Source organism: Macaca mulatta, chromosome 3, assembly GCF_049350105.2.
Source record: "Macaca mulatta isolate MMU2019108-1 chromosome 3, T2T-MMU8v2.0, whole genome shotgun sequence".
Taxonomy (NCBI): domain Eukaryota; kingdom Metazoa; phylum Chordata; class Mammalia; order Primates; family Cercopithecidae; genus Macaca; species Macaca mulatta.
Genome location: NC_133408.1, coordinates 145687127 through 145710614, shown reverse-complemented (window position 1 = coordinate 145710614; position 23488 = coordinate 145687127). Strand labels below are relative to the sequence as shown.

Genomic DNA, 23488 nt, shown 5'->3' with positions numbered 1-23488 from the left:
CGCGCGGGTCCGGAAGCGCGGCGCGGGCCCGAGGAGCGCACGCGTGCACGCGTGCGCAGGGGGAGACCGAGCGCCAGGGGCTGAACTGCAGGGAAGGGGGCGCGGCGCACGCAGCATGGCGCCCAACATCTACTTGGTTCGCCAGCGGATCAGTCGACTTGGCCAGGTGCGGCCTGAGGCGGAGCCTCCCGGTCCCCGCCCCGGCCCGCCCCTCGCCTCCCCAGCCGCCCTTCTCAGTCTCTGTCCCAGAGTCTCAGCCAGCTGCTCAACCGCCGCTGCCCCCCCCCCCGCCCCGCCCCGCCCCACGGCCGCCCGGGCCCGCCTCCGAGCCCGGCCAGCGCGCCCGCCCCGCCTGCCCTTCCTCGCCGCCGGGCTGCTCGGGTCTCGTCGGTCCCCTCCTTCTCCGCCCCGTCGTCCTGACTCTCTCTCCCTCCTTCCCTCAGAGGATGTCCGGCTTCCAGATCAATCTCAACCCTCTCAAGGAGCCACTCGGCTTCATCAAGGTCCTCGAGTGGGTGAGTGCAGCCCGCGCCTGCCAGGCCCGCAGCCGCTCTGCGCGGCGCCCTAGGCAGGGAGACGGGGGCCTGCGAGCCGGGACGCTGCCCTGCCGCGCGGGCTTTGAGGCCGCCGCCCCGGGACTGGGAGTGGACGGTAGGGAGGGCAGGGAGGCCGCGGCCTGGGCCCGCGCTGGGCGGAGACGCCGCGGCGGGCGTCGAATCACGAGCTCCTCGGCCGCCTGGCTCCCCTGGGAGCACCCTCCCACACCGGAGCTCCCCTCTGGGTGCCCCGGTGGAGTGGGAGTTCAAATTTCCCCTTGGCTCCACCGCTTCCCGCAGAGGAAGGGAAAACTTCCTCCTGCGGTCTAACCGAAACCCGGCGGCTGGTGTCGCGCTCTGCGGAGAGGCTCAGCGGGTACGTCCCAGCCGGTGCCCACTCGAGGTCCAGCTCCCTGGGAAGCCGATTTTGTCTTGTAGACGTGATTTGGCGAGCATTCCGTTCTTAATTTGTTTTTAAGATGGGCTCCGAGTTAAAAATAGTCAAAAATAAACTGTGGGCCAGGGGAACGAAGGAAAGGCCTTTTAACAAAACGCATGGAGTCAGATCGGTTCACTTAATAACACGTTAGGAATGAACATCGAGTTTGTTTTGGGTATTTCCAAGCAACATCCTGCTTGGAAAGTCAGCTTTTAGTCCTTTCCTGAGAACACTCAGGAAATTAACAATCATTAACATCAAAGAACACTTATTAATTCGACCTTGGCAATGATCAGTCACTTGGAGGAGTTGGTGAATATACCTGGCACTGCGGGCTTCCTTCAAACTTCGTGGCCCACTACGTATTTCTGCAGGCAAGTTGTGTTTATAGACAGCAGCATTTATATCCATAGCTTTTTCGCCCTTTTCTTTAGTGATAGAGTGGTGAAGAAGAATAAGAACTTTCAATTTCCTGTTATAAATAACCTACCGGGGATGTTTTTAAAAGCAACTGAAACTCAGTTTCTCTGATGGGTACCTAATGTGATTTTCTACTTAGACCATTGTAACCGCCCAAGGGGTTAGAGGGTTTCACCATTCACTGAACATTTTGTGTGTTTTCTGAAAACTGAAGTAGTGCTGACTTCACACGAATGACTACTTTAAAGACGCATAAATAAATATACCTGATTTTTTTAAACCTAAGTCCAGATTTAAGTATAAAGAAAACCATGATTAAAGCATTTAAAAATTGCAAGAGGAAAATCGCATTAACGAGGCTAATCAAATATAAACGTTAAGAAAGTCCTACATCTAGATTTAGTCTCATTGAGGATTATAGTTAAATTTATAACTAATAATTTAGATTTCCACTTAAATGAAGAGGCAGCTGTTTATATCTGTGCTTATATTATTTGTCAAGTTTTTAAACAACTGTAGATTTAGCTTTTTCCTTAATATTTCAAGCACTAGTGATAAGTTCATTCGTGTTCTGATGTATTTTGAAGAATACCCTTTTTAAGCATCTTACGGAAATACTACTTTCAGTTTGAACAGCTTGTTATTACACAGGAGAGCCTTTTATGAAAAGACTACACATTGTTAATGGTGTGGTAAATATTTATTCAATGAATATTTGACTATTTTATGCCAGATCTGTACTAAACACTAGCATACCAACATGAACAAAACATGGTCTTTTTCTCATGATCTATTAAGGATGAAGGACATAAAAATATGAAAATGCCATATAATAAACTGAAATAAAGGTGTATGCAAAGAATAGTAGAAGAAATGAGGGAGAGAGCATTTGCTTGGAGGCACTAGGGAGGACTTCATAGCTGAAGGAATACTTGAAGGATGGGTACTGGTTCACTTGGGGAGTGACTTTCTAGGCAGAAGGAATCTTACATTCAGTGGTAGGAAATGCTGAAGCAGCATAACCCTGTATGAGAACTTAAAAGTAATTAGGGGTTAGTTGGAATATATACTGGGTTGGAGGATACAGTTTGAGATTATTCTGAAAACACTTCAAAGAGGTTCGCTGCTTCTAGGGTTAATCTTTGGGAATCTGGGCCCTTAAGAAAATGCGTATGTGCAGGGTACAGAATATTGGAGTGTTTATTCCACTCAAGCCCATAATCCCTGCCGTAGGGGATGGGAACTTACTTAAAGGCTTTAAACAAGTCAATAATATGACTAATTTTAGGCCCTCATAATTCCTCAATGAACAAATTTCTCTTCCTCCAATTCTGAACTTTCCAAACCATCCCTCTACACTGCTGACAAAATGAAAATTTCTAAAAGGATGGATTGGAAAGGTCAGAATTGGAGGAAGGGAAATCTGTTGATTGAGGAATTATGAGGACCTAAAATTAGTTTCAGTAGAACTGAAGGGGTTTACAAAAGGGGGTTACAAATTATGTATGGAAGGTAACGAAGAGGGAGGACCCTAAGATGACTGCTGTCTTTCTGACTTGGTTGCCATTAGCATCATTATTCAAGGTATGTCAGGAGGAGGAGGAGGAGCAGATTTTTGTGGAAGGTCAGAGGTTTCAGATGTATTGAGTTTGTGGTCTTTTTAGATCTTTTGGAGGTATCCTATAGGATACAGTTGTATATATGGATCTAGAATTTAAAATATGAGTTTGGGCTGCAGATACAGCAGATATCTGCCTGCAAAGGAGAGAAGGAATGGTTAGGAAAATTGAGGGAAATAGTGCCTTGACATCACTATTAGAATTTCAAGAAAAGAGTACCCCAAAACATTAGGTGCAATAGAATGGTTAAGTAAAATAAGGACTAAAATGCATCCCTTGGTTTTACTAATCATACTGTTGGTGGCTTTAGCAAGAGCAGTTTCAGTAAAATCAAAAAGCCAGATTTTGGTAGGCTGAATGAAAGTGTGGTAAGAAAGTGAAGACAGCATAAACTGCTGTTTGACTGTGAAGATGGGAGAAATTTGGTGTTTACAAAAAAAAGCCACTAGTTCAGCTTACAACTCAGTTGCTTAAATGCATTCTCTGGAGACAACCATTGTATTTGGTATGCAACAAAAGTCTTTATTTGCATTTCCCATTTTATCATACTGAGAAGAGAACTCAAGGGTCAAGGTTTAATAAAATTTTTACTGCTTCATCAGACATTCTTAAGTAAAACCGGTGTTTGTTGTTGTTGTTGTTGTTGTTCGTTTTTGGTTTTTGTTTTTGGTTTTTTTTTAACTACAAGTGTGTGGCAATGAAATAGAGTTTGGTATTCTTCTTGATTCTTACTAAGCCCGGCAGTTTTCCCCACCAGTATGTCTGCTTCATAGGTACAAATGTCAACACAGTCTAAAAGGCAAATAATGTCTTAGTATTGTTAGGAAAATGTTTTACCTCCATGAACTCCTGAAAGACTCTTGGGAGCTTTCAGGGGTCCACAGACCACACATTGAGAATTGATGAGGTAAACATCACTGGGGACCAGAAACAGAACAGAAAATATGGCAAGGAGAAAGACTATTCCCAAATTTGGTAATTATTAATAAATCTGGAGAAAACTCAACTGACTGTCTGGATTTATGACTTAAATAAAGCTGAGTACTTAAAAGTGTAGAAATAAAGAGAGATATATAGCCACTCAAGACCTGGACCAATCTACTTGCAGGCTTAAGGTCTGGATTTGTGATAACTTGTATGTTCACTTATGTTGGTGGTTTGGGGGTCCCGTCATAAGGTGTGGTGTTTGTGGACTAGGGGATTCAGAAGACCAAGCAGAAATGACCATGACCATAAAGCCACTAGACAGGGATAGAAGCAGGAGGGGACAATCAAGTTGAGCCTATATCAAATATCCTAAAACACATGAAGAAAACTAATTTTTACTTAAAAACCCAAATTATGTCAGTGGCAACAAATGCTGTCAGTTTTCCACAAAGTGACAGGCTTATTTCAAGACAGCCAGCCAGATCAACAGTCAGGATATTGATTCACTCCAGAAGACATGAAAATAGTAGAGCAATTAGAAAATGATTTTTATTTTTCTGTATTTATTTATTTTGAGACAGAGTCTCTCTCTTGTCCAGGCTGGAGTGCAGTGGTGTGGTCTCGGCTCAATGCAACCTCACCTTCCAGGTTCCAGAGATTCTTCTACCTTAGTCTCCCGAGTAGCTGAGATTACAGGCACTCGCCACTACACCCAGCTAAGTTTTGTATTTTTAATAGAGACGGGGTTTCACCATGCTGGCTAGCCTGGACTCTTAGCTCCTGACCTCAAGTGATCCACCCGCCTCAGCCTCCCCAAGTGTTGGGATTACAGGCATGAGCCACAGCACCTGGCTGATAAGTGATTTTTAAATAAATATATTTAGGTTCCTCGGAGATTTAAGGTGACATAAAGATGTTTTCAACATACAATGATTAGGAGTTAGCAAAAAACTAGCCGTTTATTTCAGCAGGAACTCTAGAGTTTACTTCTCATTATCCAATTTTTTTTTTTTTTTGGAGATGGAGTCTTGCTCTGTCACCCAGGCTGGAGTGCAGTGGCATGATCTTGGTTCACTGCAACCTCCATCTCCCAGGTTCAAGTGATTCTCCTGCCTCAGCCTCCCAAGTAGCTGGCACTACAGGCATGCGCCACCTCGCCCAGCTAATTTTTGTGTTTTTAGTAGAGACAGGGTTTTACCTGGTTTCACTAGGATGGTCTCAAACTCCTGACCTCAGGTAGTCCATCTGCCCCAGCCTCCCAAAGTGCTGGGATTACAGGCATGAGCCACTGCACCCAGCCATAATCCAAATTTTTAAGGGTTATTGAATTATCTTGGCAGGCTATTTAGAATTTTCTACTATTGTACATTAGAAGCAAACGGAGATAGAGTGAAACTGAAGCACTTTGTAACTGACTTTATTGCCCAGTGGGAATAAACTGAAATATCACCATCAAAAACAATACATGTTTTAAAATGAATAACTTTAGCAAACATTTCAGACTTTGACTCATAAAAATCAATACCTTGGCTCTAGGCATCTAATCTTTTGATTGTAAAGGCAAACGTGCTGTAATAGTTCATTTTAAGTATTGAATGATCATTTGACTTATTAAAACCAGCATACATTTGTTTTGCATGTAAACATTCATACATAATATACTTTTATATCTATTTTTGAAGATTTAAGTTATTGCTTTGATAAACTAAACCTTGGACAGAAAGAAATTTAAGTAGATGATTTCAGATTAATGGCGAAATTAAATAGCAGTGAGGATCCTGCAGCTAGAAACGTGTAAACAACACTCATAAACCAGGTGAATACTAGTATTCTCCTGTAGAATCCTCAGAATGAGCATGGTCTAGCAATAGAAGTTAGGTCTCCAAACTCTTTTTAAATTTTATTTATTTTTTGAGACAGGGTCTCACTCTGTCACCCAGGCTGGAGTGCGGAAGCACGATCACGACTAATTGCAGCCTTGACTTCCCCAGGCTCAAGCTTTTCTCTCACTTCAGCCTCCCGGGTAGCTGGGACTACAGGTACACACCACCATACCCAGCTACTTTTATAATTTTTTATAGAGACAGAGTCCCACCATGTCACCCAGGCCAGTCTCGAACTCGTGGGCTCAAGTAATCCTGCTGCCTTGGCCTCCCAAAATGCTGAGATGAGCCACTGCACCCAGCCTCAAGAGTCTTTTTTGTTTGTTTGTTTCTTTGAGATGTAGTCTTGCTCTGTCACCCAGGCTGGAGTACAGTGGCATGATCTTGGCTCACTTCAACCTCACCTCCCATGTTCAAGCAATTCTCCTGCTTCAGCCTCCCAAGTAGCTGGGATTACAGGTGCCCACCACCACACCCAGCTAATTTTTTTTTTTTTTTTTAGTAGAGACGGGGTTTCACCATGTTGGCCAGGTTGGTCTCGGAACACCTGACCTCAGGTGATCCACCCGGCTCAGCCTCCCAAAGTGCTGGGATTACAGGAGTGAGCCACCGTGCCCAGCCTGCAGAGTCTTTTTTTTTTTTTATCATAAATGCCTATTAGTACAAAATTTTATAGACAGAGCCACAATATGCATCTACAACTTAAGATGCATGTTTTACTATGTCAGTTAGTATCTTAAGGTATATTATATACTCAGTGCAAATTTTGTTTATATTTTTAAATCCTTGTTTCAGATACTATTCTGATTATTTTTTGTTTTGCCACCTTCTTGTGATCTCATTAAGTAGTCTTTTTTTACCTTGTAATATGGCTGATTAATCATAGAGTATACGTAGAGTATGAATGCTTCCATTTTCTCTTTTATACATGAGTGTGTGTGTTACCAATCTCTAGTTTCTTTGAAGACATTTTAAAGCCACAGGACAATTTTGTGAAGGTTAGTTTGGTTAAAACTAGACAATTTATTCCATAAATCCAGGCCCACTCACATTGTAATGCATGAACACTAAAAGTGAACGAATAGGTGAGGTTATCACTGTCTGTCCTTCCATGTGTGAGATTCCCCTTACCTTCAGGATACCCACATGCTGTACTGACATGTGACCTTCTGATGTGCATGCCTAGCATGGGTTTCAGTGGTATATTAATTGCAATAAAGCTTCAATTCCTTATTTAAGTCTGAAAGTAGATCTAAATAGAAGTTTATATATTTTCTTCTGGTGCACCAGTTAATTGACTACTCCAGTCTACTTTGGAGACTAGTGCTCCAGAAAACCAGGCTGTAATTTTCACCCTGAGGTTACAATTCTGTGAATAAGATCTGCCATGGTGGTCGTCTAGTATGGGTCTGGTGGGCAGAGAGGTAAGTGAGACTGTTTCTCTGGATACTTGGGGCTGTATGTGAACATGTAACTTTTCTGACCTAAACAGAACCTTGCTGTCACCCTGCCCCTGGATTCTTACTAGTTACTCTGCAGATAGAATTCCATGTCAGTAGTTTCAGTCATTCTTCATGGGGTAGGAGTGTATGGGAAAATGAGTTTCAAAAGTGGCCAGAAAATATAAATCAGAACACCAGTACTCCTTCATTTTAGACTAGGGTTAGAAATTGAAATGGTCATAGGAACCACCCTCTAAAGTAAATGAGTGAAGCAAGATGTTTAGAAGAAAAACAATAGTATGTCATTGATTACTTACTGGCAACTAACACACATCCTGAGGGCTGTTAAGACAATGGAGAAGCAGATAACCTAGAAAGCACATGCTCTGCCATAAGTGACATCTGTCACTCAGTTCTCTCTGATTGTTGCTTTATGAGAATGTGGGTCTGATGTTGCCATTCTTCAGCTTTCCCATACACACTCGGGAAAAGCAGGAAATCCAAATTTTTATATGTAATATTGAAATTAATAATAATTAAATTAATTTAATTTATTAAATTAGCGATATTAAAACAATGACAGCAAATTCACATTTTTTGTAATACTGCAAAGGCCTCACAAATATATTTGCAGGCCAGGTTTTACCATCAGGCTGCCAGTATATAACTTCCAGTCTAGATCAAAATAGCAGTAGAATATAGGGAGAAGTGAGATAGTTGGATATTTTGCCCTCATAATTTTGTGCTTTGTTTAATATAAAATATGTGCTTTTGTCCCTTCTTTCTATAAGATAAAGACCAGAACTGCTGTCGTGATATTTATCTATCCTTATAACAAAAAGCTTTAAAATGATAATTATGTAAGATTCAAAATATGGTTTTACTTATAAGTTATTGGAAATTATTTTTTCCTTAAGCAGTTATTTAGTGAGCATTTGCTATGTGTCAGGTTTTCTGCTAGTCATTGAAAATTGAAAATGCTAAACAAAACCAGGTGCAAAGACATGACAGTCTGGCAAAGGAGCAGTAGAAGTAATAGTCTTGAAAGCAACAAGCTGTAGTGCTGTATGCTATTTATTTGCTACTTGTTATATTAGGAAATTCATTTTTCTATTTAATTTTTTAATTTAATTTAATTTAATTTTATTTTTAAGACAGGGTCTCACTGTGTTGCCCAATCTGGTATTGAACTTCTGGGCTCAAACGATCGTCCTGCCATGGCCTCCCAAAGTGCTGGAATTACAGGCATAAGCCACTGCACCCGGCCCCATTTTATTTTTTATAAAGCAAGTTACACAAGAAAAATGCCTATAGTAGAGTTCATATATAATAGAGTTAATGTCTGTGATAGCTCAAGAGAAGAATCATGAGTTCTACCACAAGGAATGAGCTAATTAGAGATGGGGCATTCCCAGAAGAAGCAGCATATACATTTAAGACGTAAATACATGGTATGTTTCAGGAACAGTAAGCAGTATAATGTGACAGAATCATACAGTACCTGGCAGTGATACACTACAGATAAATCTATCTATAAAGTTGAGCATCAATCAGCCATGCTTTTTATGCCAAATTAAGAAGTTTGAGCATTTTTTGTTTAATTTAGGTTGAAAAGCAATTGAGGAAATTCCTTTAAATGGGAAGGACATGATCAGATTTTTATTTCAGATCAGTGTGACATCATTCTAAACTAGCTCTGTCCAGTACAAAAAAATACAATGGAAATCAAAAATGCAAACCACATAGTAATTTTCAGTGTTCTATTAATCACACTAAAATAAGAGGAAACAGGTGAAATTAATTTTAACAATATATTTTACTTAATCCAATCTATCCAAATTATTGTTTGAGCAAGTCATCAATATAAAAATTAATAAAATATTTTACATCTTATTCATACTAAATCTTCAAAATCTAGTGTGTATTTTGCAGTTGGAGTACATATCAATTTAGATTAGTGGCATGTAAAGTGTTCAAGACTCATAAGTAGCATTACTGGGTACTGCAGCTGTACTGCCCACATTATAGAAGATGAGTATCAATTGGAATGAAATTGGAAATGAGAGGAAGCGTCTGCTGGGTTACGCCCAGTGAAAAATGGTGACGGCCTGAACAAAAATAGTGGCAGGTGTAATGTAGTCAGGTAAACAGAGCTTTTTAAAAAATGGTTTTATACTCTAGGTAGTCATATGCAACATGTTTTTGTTTTGTTTTTGTTTTAACTCAGCATTGGATTTCTATGATTCATCTATGTTGATGTAGGCAGTTGTAATTCTTATATCTTTTTTGCCATATGACTTCCCATTGTAAGAATATACTATGGTGTTTTATCCATTTTCCTGTTGCTTTTCCCCTCCCCGTTTTTTATGAACATTCTTATACATCTCTTAGTACACGAGAGCAAGGGTTTCTCTTAGATCCATATACTAGTAAATCCTTTGTGACATTATGTTTATTATAAATATGTTCACCTAATTGGTAGCTTGTTTTACGTTCAACAGCTGACTTGATTACAATTTTTTTTCTGTAGTTGAATTTAACAATCTTTTATGGTTCTTTTAAAGACTTTTTGCTTTTGTGTGCAGCTCATCTGGGCCATTTACTGAACAACTCTTCCTTGTATTAGTTATCTATTGCTGTATAACAAATTACGCTGAACTTAGCAGTTTAAAACAAAGGTCTGTTGACCTTTATTAGGTGAGATAATAAATCTCACCCATTCTTCTGTGGGTCAGGAATCTGGGAGCAGCTTAGCTATGGTTTGGGCATAGGGTCTCCCATAAGATTGCAGTCTAGCTGTTGGCTGGGGTTGCTGTTATCTCAGGGTCTCCAGCTCATTCTCATGACTGTTGGCAAACCTCAGAGCTCAGTCATGTGGTTACTGGCAGTCCTCAATTCCACACCGTGTGAGTCTCTAAAAGTTGCCTCAGTATCCTCCCAACATGGCCACTGGCTTCCCCCAGAGAATGGGAAAGTTCAGGAGTGAGAAAGGAAGACAGAAGCAGTCTTTGGCTGGGTGCAGTGGCCAAGCCTGTAATCCCAGCACTTTGGGAGGCCAAGGCCGGTGGATTACTGGAGGTCAGGAGTTCGAGACTGGCCTCACCAACATGGTGAAACCCTGTCTCTATTGAAAATACAAAAATTAACCAGACATGGTGGTGGGCACCTGTAATTACCCCTGCTACTCCTGAGGCTGAAGAAGGAGAATTGCTTGAACCTGGGAGGTGGAGGTTGCAGTGAGCCGAGATTGCACCATTGCACTCCAGCCTGGGTGACAGAGCAAGACTGTGTCTCAAAAAAAAAAAAAAGGTTGCAATGTTTTTATAACTGAGTCTCAGAAAAGACATCCCATTTCTTCGCAGTACCATATTCTATTCTGTAGAAGCAAGTCACTATATTTAGTTCACACTCAAGGGAAGGGAAATCAAACTCCACCTCTTGATGGGAGTTTTATCAAAGAGTTGGTGGGCATATCTTTAAAACCACCACATTCCTTTCCTCTGTGATCTACAAATCAACTCTGTTAGATACAATTTGTCTTATACACACTAGTCTATTCCTGGCCTCCTTATTCTGCTCCATTGGTTCAATTTGTATATCTAATTTCTTTTCTTTTCTTTTATATGCTCAGGACTCATTTTCTGGCCTTTTCACTCTGTGTATTCATGCATATTTATTCTGAGAGAGTATCGATTCTTCTATCTTTACCTTTTTTTTAAAACATAAAACATTATTTAGTACGAATAATGAAAAATGACTTCATGACACATTTTCCAAGGAAAGTTATTTTTACATATTTTGAAATCCTATGAAAACCAGGGATCACCTCTTAACAGTTAAGACCCCAAACTATGTGCTGGACATTACCTCAGACTCTTCCCTTCTGTAACCAGATTCTTTTCATGTATCTCTTCTTTGTGGGGGCAGGGAGGGGAAACAAACCCTTGACAATTATTATAATGTGGATTATGGCCTACAAGACTTAAGGCCCTGGAATAATCCATGGGAGGCATTATATCAAGTGTTCAACAGTGAAGGTTTGATATCAAATCTGCATTGAATTTTATCTACTACCGCTTGCTAAGTGTGTATGATCTTGAACAAAACCAAGTCCCTGACCTCTTTAAGTTTCTATTCTAGGGAAAGACAGACAAATTAAGTACTGTGTCAAGCAGTGGTAATTAGAACAGAGGAGAAATAGAGTAGAGGGAATAGGTTGTGTAGGAGTGCTGTTATTTGATATAGTGTAGTGAGGGGAAGGTCTCTCGGAGAAGGTCATACTGGAACAGGAAGCTGTGGAAGTGAGGGAGTGAACCATGTATTCTAGGCAGAGGAAATAGCCAGTGCAAAGGTCCTGAAGGAAGAGTTTATCCCATGTCACTAAAGGTGTTGCACGGAAAGCAGTTTGTGTATACAGATTAGGTAAAGGAAAAAGTAGCAACATGAGGTCAGAAATATAAGGGAAGAAAGGATCTTGCAGGCCTTTATATGAACTTTGGTTTTTATTCATAGAGAGCTCAAAAGCCATTGGAGGGTTTTGAGCAAAGGATAACATTTTCTGCCTTACATTTTTAAAAGATTGTCTTGGCTGTTATGTTGATAACAGACTGAAGCTGGGGCAAGGGCAGAAGCAGAGAGACCATTTAGTGCAAAATTCAGGCAAGAGGTGATGGTAGTTCAGATCAGGAGGCAGTACAAGTGGTCAGATTGCAAATGTATTTTGAAAATAGAGCCATCACCACTTGCTGAAAGATTGAGCTCTTGGACTTTAACAGCACATCTGGAGTTTTTTGCTTATTTGTGTTGTTTTGTAGAAAATTCACAAGTACAAAAATAAAAAGGAATTATTTTTTATCTTCCTTTGAGAGGTGACCTTGAAATTTTGATGCATAACCTTTCTAGTTTTTGTTGTTTAAATTTACTTTATATGTAATGAACACTTTCTATGTTGTTAATCTCCAACAGCTATATAATGTTTCATTGCATGAATGAATGAGTGGATGAATTATAGTTTTGATTCCCTCTCAACATTTAGGTTGCTTCCACGTTTTTTGTGTTTTAGATAGTATTTGAGAGAACATCATTCATTTTTTTTTTTTTTTTTTTTTTTTTTGAGACGGAGTCTCGCTTTGTCGCCCAGGCTGGAGTGCAGTGGCCGGATCTCAGCTCACTGCAAGCTCCGCCTCCCGGGTTTACGCCATTCTCCTGCCTCAGCCTCCCGAGTAGCTGGGACTACAGGCGCCCACCACCTCGCCCGGCTAGTTTTTTGTATTTTTAGTAGAGACATATTAGCCAGGATGGTCTCGATCTCCTGACCTCGTGATCCGCCCGTCTCGGCCTCCCAAAGTGCTGGGATTACAGGCTTGAGCCACCGCGCGCGGCCCATCATTCATTTTTTTAAGCATATGCATGATTAGGAAAATAAGTCTCCAACAACTTTTTGAGACCTGGAAATACCCACAAGGGAGGCTTAACAGGCTCATGAAATAGTATTTCTTCTTTGCTTACAGCCTCTTGGCTTTACAAATTACTGGTAACTTGCATTCCAAATAAAAATATCTCCAATTTACCCATTTTGATTTTGATACTAATAAATGAGTCTCCCTCTACATTTCATACTAATACTTAGTAGATACACTAAAGTATGAACAAATGAATTGTCATATGGGCTGGTACATTAATTTCTGTATTATACTCAGGGGAAAATAAAATCACATTTGTCGAGGTTTGCAAATGAATGTTTTAATGTCTTTCACCATTTTAGTTTGTGTTTAAGGATTTCTAGAATGTAGCCAGGCATGGTGGCACACTCCTTAGTCCCAGCTCCTTGGGAGGATCACTTGAGAGTTCAGGGCTGCAGTAAGCTGTGATTGTGCCACTACACTTGAGTCTATACAACGGAGTGAGACGCATCTCTTTAAAAAAGGGTAGTGGGGAGCTGGTCACAGTGACTCACACCTGTAATCCCAGCATTTTGGGAGGCCAAGATGGGAGGATTGCTTGAGTTCAGGAGTTCAAGACCAACCTGGGCAACACAGCGAGGCCTCATCTCTAATAAAATTCAAAAAAAGATTAGCCGGGTGTGGTAGTGCACACCTGTGATGCAGCTGCTTGGGGGGTGAGGTGGGAGGACGGCTTGAGCCTAGGAGGCCAAGGCTGCAGTGAGCCCTGATCATGCCGGTGTATTCCAGCCTGGGCGACAGAAACCCTGTCTCAAAAAAAGAAGAATTTCTAGAATGTTAGTGAGCCAATTTTTAATAATCAGTGTGCTTACAGTTTTAGTGACCCTTGTTTGGGGTGTAGTAATGCTTATCTTGTTTTTTCTTTTGTCTTTTTTCATCTTACTTTGTATAGATTGCTTCTATCTTTGCTTTTGCCACCTGTGGAGGTTTTAAGGGCCAAACAGAAATTCAAGTGAGTTGTCCTCCCACAATTACCGAGAATAAAACTATTACAGCTACTTTTGGTTATCCATTCAGGTGAGTTATATTTATTTTAATGGTTTCACTACTCTTTTTACTTTCACAGTGAGTCATTAAGGTTTCCAGCAATTTATTGATTGTAGAGGGTAGAAAATTTAGATTGCATGCTCATTGGTAAGTGATCATTACCTCCCAAACTGTGGTACACAGACCCATGCCTGTCTAAAAACATCTCCTGGTCTGTAACAAAATAGGACAGAAAGTGAGAGTAAGTGTTCAGAAACTTTTATAACAATGTGATGTTGCCTTGATAATTTTATTCTAACAGTAAAAATAAAGCAAACTAGAGATTGTTCTATCACCTTAATATAGGAAGCCCTAATGTAGAAGGAAACATAACTTAGAAAAATCCAGATTCTCAATGTTTTTTGCAATTACTGAATATTTATGTCTTTATATAGGTTTAAGACATAGATGTATATAAAGAGATTCCGTATTTCATTCATTAGCAAAAAGCCATACTTTCTTAAAGTAAGTGACTTTACTTACAGAAGAATATTTCATCTGTGAAGTCTTGTTTAACATCAGTATCCATTGAAAAGTTTACTGAATATGTCCTATGTTTAAGCCAGGGTGAGAATCTTCTTTCACTTACTAACTTTACTTACTTGACCCTAGACTCAATTTTTTGGTCCAGTAATTGGAAGTATTATCTTGTAAGGCTGTTTTGATGATTAAATAAAATCTCCATATTAAAGATAAGTCAGATAATAAGTGGTTAGTCATCATCAAAACCTCTCTATCTTGTATCCTTTCTCCTAGACACTTCTCACAAGGAACTGTTACAGCATCTTTAGTGACAAGTCTTTTACAATTTATGGTTGGGAAAAATGAAAGGCAATATTTATTGTTAGCAACTATTGATCCAGGGTTAAAAATGTGAATCATTGTTGTAATTGGCTCTCTTGGGGCTAGTCACACATACTCTGCCACACAAAATGAAATATGATGTCTCAAAGTATAAACCATGTGGTATAATCCCTCCTACCTAATTTTTTACTGCAGGAAGATAGTATCTGGGTATGAAAGTATTTAATTCAGTCTATATTCAGTGTATCGTAAACCAATACCAGGTATAACTTATATACATTTATTATGAAAATTTCGGTTTACTTAAATATAATATTTGAATTTTACTTTTTTTCCCCAAAGGAATGTTTTTAATATATTTGGGGAGTATTTTTTGAAGTGTCATTCATTGTTTTGCATAAATGTTTCTGTCTCTGCTGGGAAAGTTCAATAATTCATACGTTTATTTTAATAGGTTGAATGAGGCATCATTTCAGCCACCTCCAGGTGTAAACATATGTGATGTAAATTGGAAAAGTTACGTTCTCATAGGCGATTACTCTTCTTCTGCACAATTCTATGTTACCTTTGCAGTGTTTGTGTTCTTGTACTGCATTGCTGCCCTTCTGCTTTATGTTGGCTACACGAGTCTGTATCTGGATAGTCGCAAACTTCCTATGATTGTAAGTAATCACTTTATTTTTTTAATCCAAAAATAATTTGTATAAGCTAAATATAGATTTTCTTATACTGGAAATAAAAATTCTTGGTGTAAGCCAGTTCAGCATATTTTGGCCTGTGTTTGCCACAAGGTTGAGCTCTCTCCCATTAAGTTTAACTCAATTATTTTAGCCTATTTGCACTATAAAGAAAGTTTGTTTCTTTTTTAACTCTATTTTAACTTGGAAGAAACTCACATATGTAATAAAGCACATCAGGTTACAAATAGCAAAAAAATTAAGTCGAAATTAACTCTTTTAATTTGAAGAATTACTTATCACAACATAGTCTCATAAGTCTTTCTGCTTCTTACTTTTTTTCTTTCCCTGAAGGCTCACTTTATACTTCTACAAAACTTATTGAGCTTAATTATCTATATCTTGGGTTCGCAAACTATGTCCCAGAGGTCACTGTCTTATTTTTTACTTTTACTTCTTTATTTATGTATTTACTTTTTGAGACAAGGTCTCGCTCTGTCGCCCAGGCTGGAATGCAGTAGCACTATCTTGGCTTGCTGCAGCCTCAACCTCCTGGGCTCAAATGATCCTCTTGAGTAGCTGGCACAAGCCACCATACTCAGTTACTTTTTGTGTATTTTTGTAAAGACAGAGTTTTACCATGTTGCCCAGGCTGGTCTCAAACTCCTGGGCTCAAGTGATCTGCCTGCCTTGCCTCCCAAAGTCCTGGGGGTTATAGGTGTGGCCACCGAGCCTGGCCTTGTTTTTTTTAAATAAAGTTTTTTTTGGAACTCAGCCATACAAAATCATTTACACATTGCCTGTGGCTGCTTCAGTGGTTAAGTTGAGTAGTTGTAACAGAGATAAAAAATAGATTTGCTATTTGGCCCTTTTCGAAAGAAGTTTGTTGATTCCTGGTCTATGTCCCTAAACTCCTTAATTTAAAATCAGACCCAGATAATTCTTATACTCAGCCTTAGTGGCAGCCATGAACTAATTTTGAATCTTTGAGGTATCAACAAAGGACTTAGATTTGAAGTCCTGATACTTTTGGCTTCAGAGCCTACTGAGCTAGAAATATTCTCTGAGATTTAGTTAGTAGGATCTGCCCTGGATTATTGGTGGCAAATCCAGAGATAAATCATGGTTTTAAGTTACACCTCCACTATAAAAGAGTAACTATAGGCCGGGTGCAGTGGCTCAAGCCTGTAATCCCAGCACTTTGGGAGGCCGAGAGGGGTGGATCACAAGGTCAGGAGATCGAGACCATCCTGGCTAACATGGTGAAACCCCGTCTCTACTAAAAAATACAAAAAACTAGCCGGGCGAGGTGGCGGGCACCTATAGTCCCAGCTACTCGGGAGGCTGAGGCAGGAGAATGGCGTGAACCCGGGAGGCGGCGCTTGCAGTGAGCAGAGATCCGGCCACTGCACTCCAGCCTGGGCGACAGAGCGAGACTCTATCTCAAAAAAAAGAGTAACTACAAAGTCAGTTATTAGTAACTTAAAGGGAGAACAGAGGTGTTTTTTATGTGTGATACTGGTCATTCATATGTATGAGAAAACACATCTGCTAATTATTGTGAAGTTACTTTAAAGGGAAGGCTATTTAAATATGAAGGAATATTAAATAAGATTACAAATTTTATTTACTTATTTATTTTTAATTTTTGCTGCTGGATCATAAGAATGGAAATGATAAGTAAGTAATACAACAGTCTTCTATCATTCAGATTTATTCTGTTTCTTATGTCATAGGAGACATAAGAAAACTAGAGGTTTGCATAAAATACTTCTCGGTTGTTAAAAAGATAAGATGTCAACTGTTTTAATTTGCAGTGCTTATCCAACATACATGTTAGGAATCTATGTTTTCTGCAGACTTTTCAAATCTTATTGAAAAGGGAACTAGAATGATCTTATAGATAATTACATTTCGTTAAAATTCTTTATAACTAGAAGCTATTTCTCGCCATTTTGTCATTATCCCAACAAATTTTTTTACTAAATCTATCAATGTGCCCTTTATTTCTCATATTTTGTCTAGTAAACTTTTAAAAATACTACACTTCTTAAAGCAGCATTCAGACCTGTTTTTGTAGGTGGTTTTTCTGTCTGATAAAACTATAAAACTGACCTAGTTGTATCATTCAGAAAAGTAAAAAGTAATTTTCCACCTCCGAATGACCAATTAGTGGTCATATAAAGAAATAATCCAGAATTGGTTCCTTAAGTAGGTTTTTATTGTTATATAATGGGTGCTTCTTGTCTATAAAAGTCTAGCTTCTAAATTTAATTTTCAGTTCTATTTTTAATTTAACCATAAAAATATTTAAAAGTTTTCTTTGAGAGACTGAGTGCAGTGAGAGACTGATTACAGACTCATGCCTGTAATCCCGGCATTTTGGGAGGCTGAGGTGGGTGGATCACTCTAGGAGGTCAGGAATTTGAGACCAGCCTGGCCAACATGGTGAAACCCCATCTCTGCTAAAAATACAAAAATTAACTAGACATGGTGGTGGGTCCCTGTAATCCCAGCTACTCTCGAGGCTGAGGCAGGAGAATCACTTGAACCCAGGAGGTGGAGGTTATAGTGAGCCAAGATCACACCACTGCACTCTAGCCTAGGTGACAGAGCAAGACTCCATCTCAGGGGAAAAAAAAAGTAGAGGGTGGGGGGTGGGTTGAGATACCCAAAATTAAAGATATAGCCAAATATGACATTAATTTTTAGGTACTATTAATGAGCCCTTTTAGCAATATTCCCAATTCTGTGCTAAGGTGTTTCTAGGAGTATTTCAATTATGAAAATTTAAATCTACTTCAATTCTCTTTTGAAGTAAATATAGCACTTTTTTTGTTAAGTAGCAGGAGTTTAAGGTTTCAAGGCAATGTGGAAAATTGAGAATACCAGAAAATGAATCCAAACAAAAATAGGGTATCCCAAATTCTAAAAATCTATGAATCACATTATGAATTGTTGGGAGGAGTAGAGCTGCCCTGGGCAGCTGCAGGTCGTGCATTGCAGAGCTCCAGGTGGCACCATTCACTTAGAGTGCAGTGTGACTAGAGTCCTGAGTAGAGCAAATACTATCTGAAGGGACCAGAATTCCCCCACGTTCCTTCAACCTAGGTTACTTTGTGCATCATTTTCAGAAAAGTTCCTGCTTTTGAAATAGAAGAATGTCATACCCCAAGCCATCCAAGTGGATTTAAGAGCATAACCAGAAAAAAAAAAAAAAAAAAAAGAATTTGGAAGGAAGAAAATACCTGAAAATTAGGAGGATTTGACATATATTGATCAAAGTTGTGAACTTTTCCGTAAAGAGAAATTATTTAACATGCGATATAACCTCATGTTACTCATCAGTTTTCCAAAAGACACTATTTCTAGCAAGTGTTTAGAAAATGTCTACCTGCAGCAGAATGTATAGCAGATGTACAGCAGTAAAAAGGGGAGTACTTCCACAGTGCAGAAAATATAAGCTATATTTCTAGGCTTTTCTCTTTGATCTAGGTTTTTTAAAAGGACAAGTAGCAGCAGAGAGCTCAGATACAAAGTGCATGTACTTTCGTGTTTGTGTAATTAGTAATTATTTTTGGTTCTCTAATCTTAAGTATTCATTCAGTGTTGTCTTGACCAAGTGGGCAAGCTATATAGCATAGCTTCTATATCTCGTAAGAGGTCACTGGTATTTATCCTAAATATTAGGTTGGTACAAAAATAATTGTGGTTTTTATCATTAAAATAAATAGCAAAAACCGCAATAACTTTTGCACCAACCTAATAAATGACTAAAAGGTGGCTGGCAAAATAATTAAAAACTAATTGGGTTTATTTAAAAAACAAAATGCTTCTGTGATAAGCTCCAAAACCCATTCTGAGGTTAGAAAGATTTTTGCTGCAGATGTATAAGAGCGCCTGTCCTTGAGTGTATGTATATGTTTAGCATATATAGCATCCAAAAGATAAAAATTTTATATTATTCCTAACCTGGTCATTAATTTGAAGGAAGATCAAACAAGATTGGACTTATGATCTAAAATATTAAAACCACCCATTAGAACCATTTATTCTAAAATATTAAAACCATCCCATTCTTTGTAATAAATAGCAAAGGATTCAGTACAGAGTTAATAGTGATAAGGTGTCTTGGGAGATTTTTGTTGTTGCCTTTTTTTTAATATAATGAGCATTCTTAAAATTTGTGGTTAGGAAATTTAAAGGAGATACCGTTCTGGTGTGTGCTTTTCACCATTTTATTATTCATCTCATGGAGAATTCAGTTTAAAGTTAGAGCTTTGCAGAAGAAGGATAAGGGAGTTGAGAGTATATGCAAGGGATGATAACGAAGGCCCTTAGAGTAGAAATTGATTAAAAGAAGTGAGAATGGCCGGGCGCAGTGGCTCACGCCTGTAATCCCAGCACTTTGGGAGGCTGAGGTGGGCGAATCACCTGAGGTCAGGAGTTCGAGACCAGCCTGACTAACATGGTGAAACCCCATCTCTACTAAAAATACAAAAAAAATTAGCTGGGTGTAGTGGTGAGCACCTGTAATCCCAGCTACTTGGGAGATTGAGGCAGGAGAATCACTTGAACCCGGGAAGCAGAGGTTGCTGTGAGCCGAGATCATGCCATTGCACTCCAACCTGGGCAACAGAGCGAGACTCTGTCTCAAAAAAAAAAAAAAAAGTGAGTACATTAGTGAAGTGGTGAGACAGTAAGAAAGCAGTAGGATCAGATTGTAGGTCTTGGTGGGGTCAAAGGAGTTTTAGGATTGGGGTGCCAGAGAGAGTGAGCTGGAAAGAGGTGTTATCGGAAAATGGGATGATCAAAAACAGAGTATGGAAGGATACAGTTATTGGTGATGACAAGGTCCAAGGTATGATCCTGGGAGTAAGTGGCTGAGGTGAGGTTATGATGAAGGGTGTATAAAACTTTGGTTTCTAGTGTGAAAATCTTAGACTTCTGAGGAGATGACTGAGTCTTATTTACTGTTGTAACTCAGGCACTGTGCTTGTAACACTAACAGCAATGTTTACTATGCTCACTGACTTTTTTAATAAAGTATATCATGAAGGCCATTTCTCAGTACCATAAGGTTGAATGTAATCTCAGTTTCTTCATCATGGATTTGAAATTTAGTATTAAAATTAATTGTTCATTATTAACTCTTACTGATTTTTGCTTTAGGACTTTGTTGTTACACTTGTTGCCACTTTTTTGTGGTTGGTGAGCACTTCTGCCTGGGCTAAAGCTCTGACAGATATTAAAATAGCTACCGGTCACAATATTGTTCAGGAACTTTCACCTTGTAAGAAGAAAGAAATACTGTGTTACTTTGGCTCTGTGACCAGTATGGGATCCCTAAATGTATCTGTGGTATGTATGCATTATTTATAATTTATTTCATATACTTGTTTAAAGTACTAGTAATTCAAGAAAGCAATAGCTTTCAGTAAATCTCTGGATGATTTTTATTTTTACTCAGCTATCTGAATTCTAGTTACAATATAGTGGTTAGTGAAGAAAAGTTTGTTTAAAAAAAGTATTGCCTGTAAACAAGATCATGATTTTATTCATCTCTGAGACTTTCTTTCATCTAGTCAGATTTATATCTGAGAAGATTAATTTCTTTTTTTTTTTTTTTTGAGATAGAGTTTCACTGTGTCGCTCAGGCTGGAATGCAGTGGCATGATCTTGGCACACTGCAACCTCCACCTCCTGGGTTCAAGTGATTCTCCTGCCTCAGCCTCCCAAGTAGCTGGGATTACAGGCATGTGCCTCCACTCCTGGCTAATTCTTTTGTATCTTCAGTAGAGACAGGGTTTCACCATGTTGGTCAGGTGGTCTCAAACTCCTCCTGACCTCAAGTGATCTGCCTGCTTCAGCCTCTCAAAGTGCTGGGGTTTCTGGCGTGAGCCATCACACCCAGCCAGGAAGATTAATTTCTTTGAGGTTGACTAATTGGGATGGGAAATAAAGTTGTGTGACTCCTCTTTTTTTGTAGCTGCAACTGTTGGATTGGAGTAGAAGAGATGGTAGGAGGGGGTGATAAGAGGTAAATGGGAAAAGGTACACGAGCAGTTGATAATCATTCTAAATAGGAGGAAAGTGAAAGCATTCAGAAGAATAGCTAAATCTCTTAGCCATGATTTTATATGTTACAGATTTAGAGATTTAGCCTTATTTCATTGGGAATAAGTCATTTATATAACCACATTTTGTACGTTGAAATATAGTCTTCCTTCTTTATTTCACATTGTATTTAGTATTAAACTTTAAGTGAAATAATGGCGTACTGCCTAAAAATATTTAAAGAAAAAGTGAGATTTTTTCATGTAGGGCATGAATTTTTATAAGTAGGTATTTGATTTTCATATTTATTTTTCTCTTTCGTAGATCTTTGGCTTTCTGAATATGATACTTTGGGGAGGAAATGCTTGGTTTGTGTACAAGGAGACCAGCCTACACAGTCCATCAAATACGTCTGCCCCTCATAGCCAAGGAGGTATTCCACCTCCTACCGGAATATAATTAAAGGGAAAAATACACTGTATGAAGTATATGTTGATACTATGACATGTTGCCAACATCTTGAGAAGCATTATTTGTTTCTAATAAAAGTAATGGCTTTGTCAGTATATTGGTGGGTTTAAAATTTTGCTGCTTTTTTACATAAAGCCTGTGCCTTTCCTAGAAAGTTAAGATGTAAATGTGTTCTCACATGTAAATTTGAAACTTCAGGGGCCTATTATTAAATGATACACATTTTGAAATGAACCATAATTTTTTTCACTAAGCTGTTTGCCTTCCAAAGTGTTTACACCTTAAGCCTTAACATGTATCTTCATTCGGAAAGCAGTTATATTGTCATACCATAGTAGGAAGAAAAATCTTTATTTGGAATATACACTACTGTAAGTTTGTACAGATCATATACCTAAGACCCGTCTTTGCTTAAAAAGCCTTGATTACATAAATATGTAGGAAAAACATATTGAGTTCAAAATTTATATCTAACATTGTTTATGTTACGATGATTTTAATTGCAAAGACTAGGTGTATATTTTTTTCTGTTTTTCTAAATGACCCGTGGTACTTAATAGGTGTACTAAAATTGTGTTGGGAGCAGGGATTTGGAAATTTCTGATAGATGTGTAGTTAATATAGTAATTCTGTTTCATGAGATATAATCTATTATGCTAGTGGTTTAATAGGCTTGCTATATAAGTAGAAAGAACATGGCTCAACTAGATATCTTTATATGTATGGGCATTACTCTTAGTGATATTTGTTTCCTGTCCTTTGTTGCTCATGCTATTTAAGTGCAGGCTGAGACCCAGCCTCTTTGTAATCAAAATAATCCACTGTTTTTTGCAGACCCTATTCACAGGGTTAAAAAAATTAAGATTGCTTTCCATGTTTGAAATTTACCATTGAGAGTCAATGAAGTTGCTATTTTGAGTTTAGCATTGATATTGTGAAAATAAATGCAATTTGGATTTCATGTTTCTTAATATTCATTCTTGTTTCACAAATGAATGATTAAGGAATTATGCATCATAAAGGAACCTAAGTGAGGTATATGATGAGTGTATTGTCTTTGCACACACACATATAGGTATATTCTGAATACAAGCTTATTCACATTTTGCTTCCTAATCTTTTTGTTGTACAGGGATTCAGGTTTCTTATTCTTACAACATGATTGTTTGTATGTGAAGCACATCTTGCTGTTGCCTTATTTTTGATGCTTTTATTCATGATAAGAATTGTCAATATAAGAATGTATATCTTTTTTGCAACCAATTTAATAAAGGAGTTGAAAGAAAGAGTGCACTGATTGTTAATATTACAAAGAAACCTTCATCTTAAAGGCATTGAGCAGTACAAAACAGAACTGATTTTCAAAGCAGGAAACAGAATCACAGTTTTATTGTTTGGCAAGGAATACAACAGACAGAAGTGCTTTGGAGACTCTGGTTTTACCCTTTTTTCTTCCGACCTCATTTAGAAAATACTTATTTGTAACTCTCAGATTAAGTTTTCCTGATACACCTTTTCTCATTAATTGTCTAATTAACTAGCAAAGATTCCTGGTTGAGTATATGCTCTGCAACCAAACTGCCTGGATTTGAATCTTGTCTACACCACTTACTAGCTATTTAACTGTAGGCAAATAGCCCTCTGTGTGCCTCAGTTTGCTTATGTGGACATTGGAAATAAGTAGTTCCCTCCTGTTTACTAGGAATATGTTTCAGGACCCCCTGG

General features: G+C 38.7%; 1 protein-coding gene across 4 annotated transcripts; it reads left to right on the top strand.

Moving 5' to 3' along the window:
• SYPL1 (synaptophysin like 1) lies at positions 1-23049 on the top strand. 4 transcript variants are annotated; one of them, XM_077994744.1, is made up of 7 exons: positions 1-166; positions 444-515; positions 1272-1349; positions 13621-13745; positions 15013-15220; positions 20408-20596; positions 21617-23049. In XM_077994744.1, the coding sequence occupies exons 1-7, from the start codon at positions 116-118 to the stop codon at positions 21749-21751; spliced, it is 858 nt and encodes a 285-aa protein (XP_077850870.1). In that variant the 5' UTR covers positions 1-115; the 3' UTR covers positions 21752-23049.
• Positions 23050-23488: the final 439 nt, after the last annotated feature.

Excerpts from the sequence above, each read along its gene's own strand:
- SYPL1 (XM_077994744.1), top strand. The coding sequence starts at position 116 with ATGGCGCCCAACATCTACTTGGTTCGCCAGCGGATCAGTCGACTTGGC. Across the intron at positions 167-443 it reads GGATCAGTCGACTTGGCCAG|AGGATGTCCGGCTTCCAGAT; the intron begins GTGCGGCCTGAG and ends TCCTTCCCTCAG. Across the intron at positions 20,597-21,616 it reads GATCCCTAAATGTATCTGTG|ATCTTTGGCTTTCTGAATAT; the intron begins GTATGTATGCAT and ends TCTCTTTCGTAG.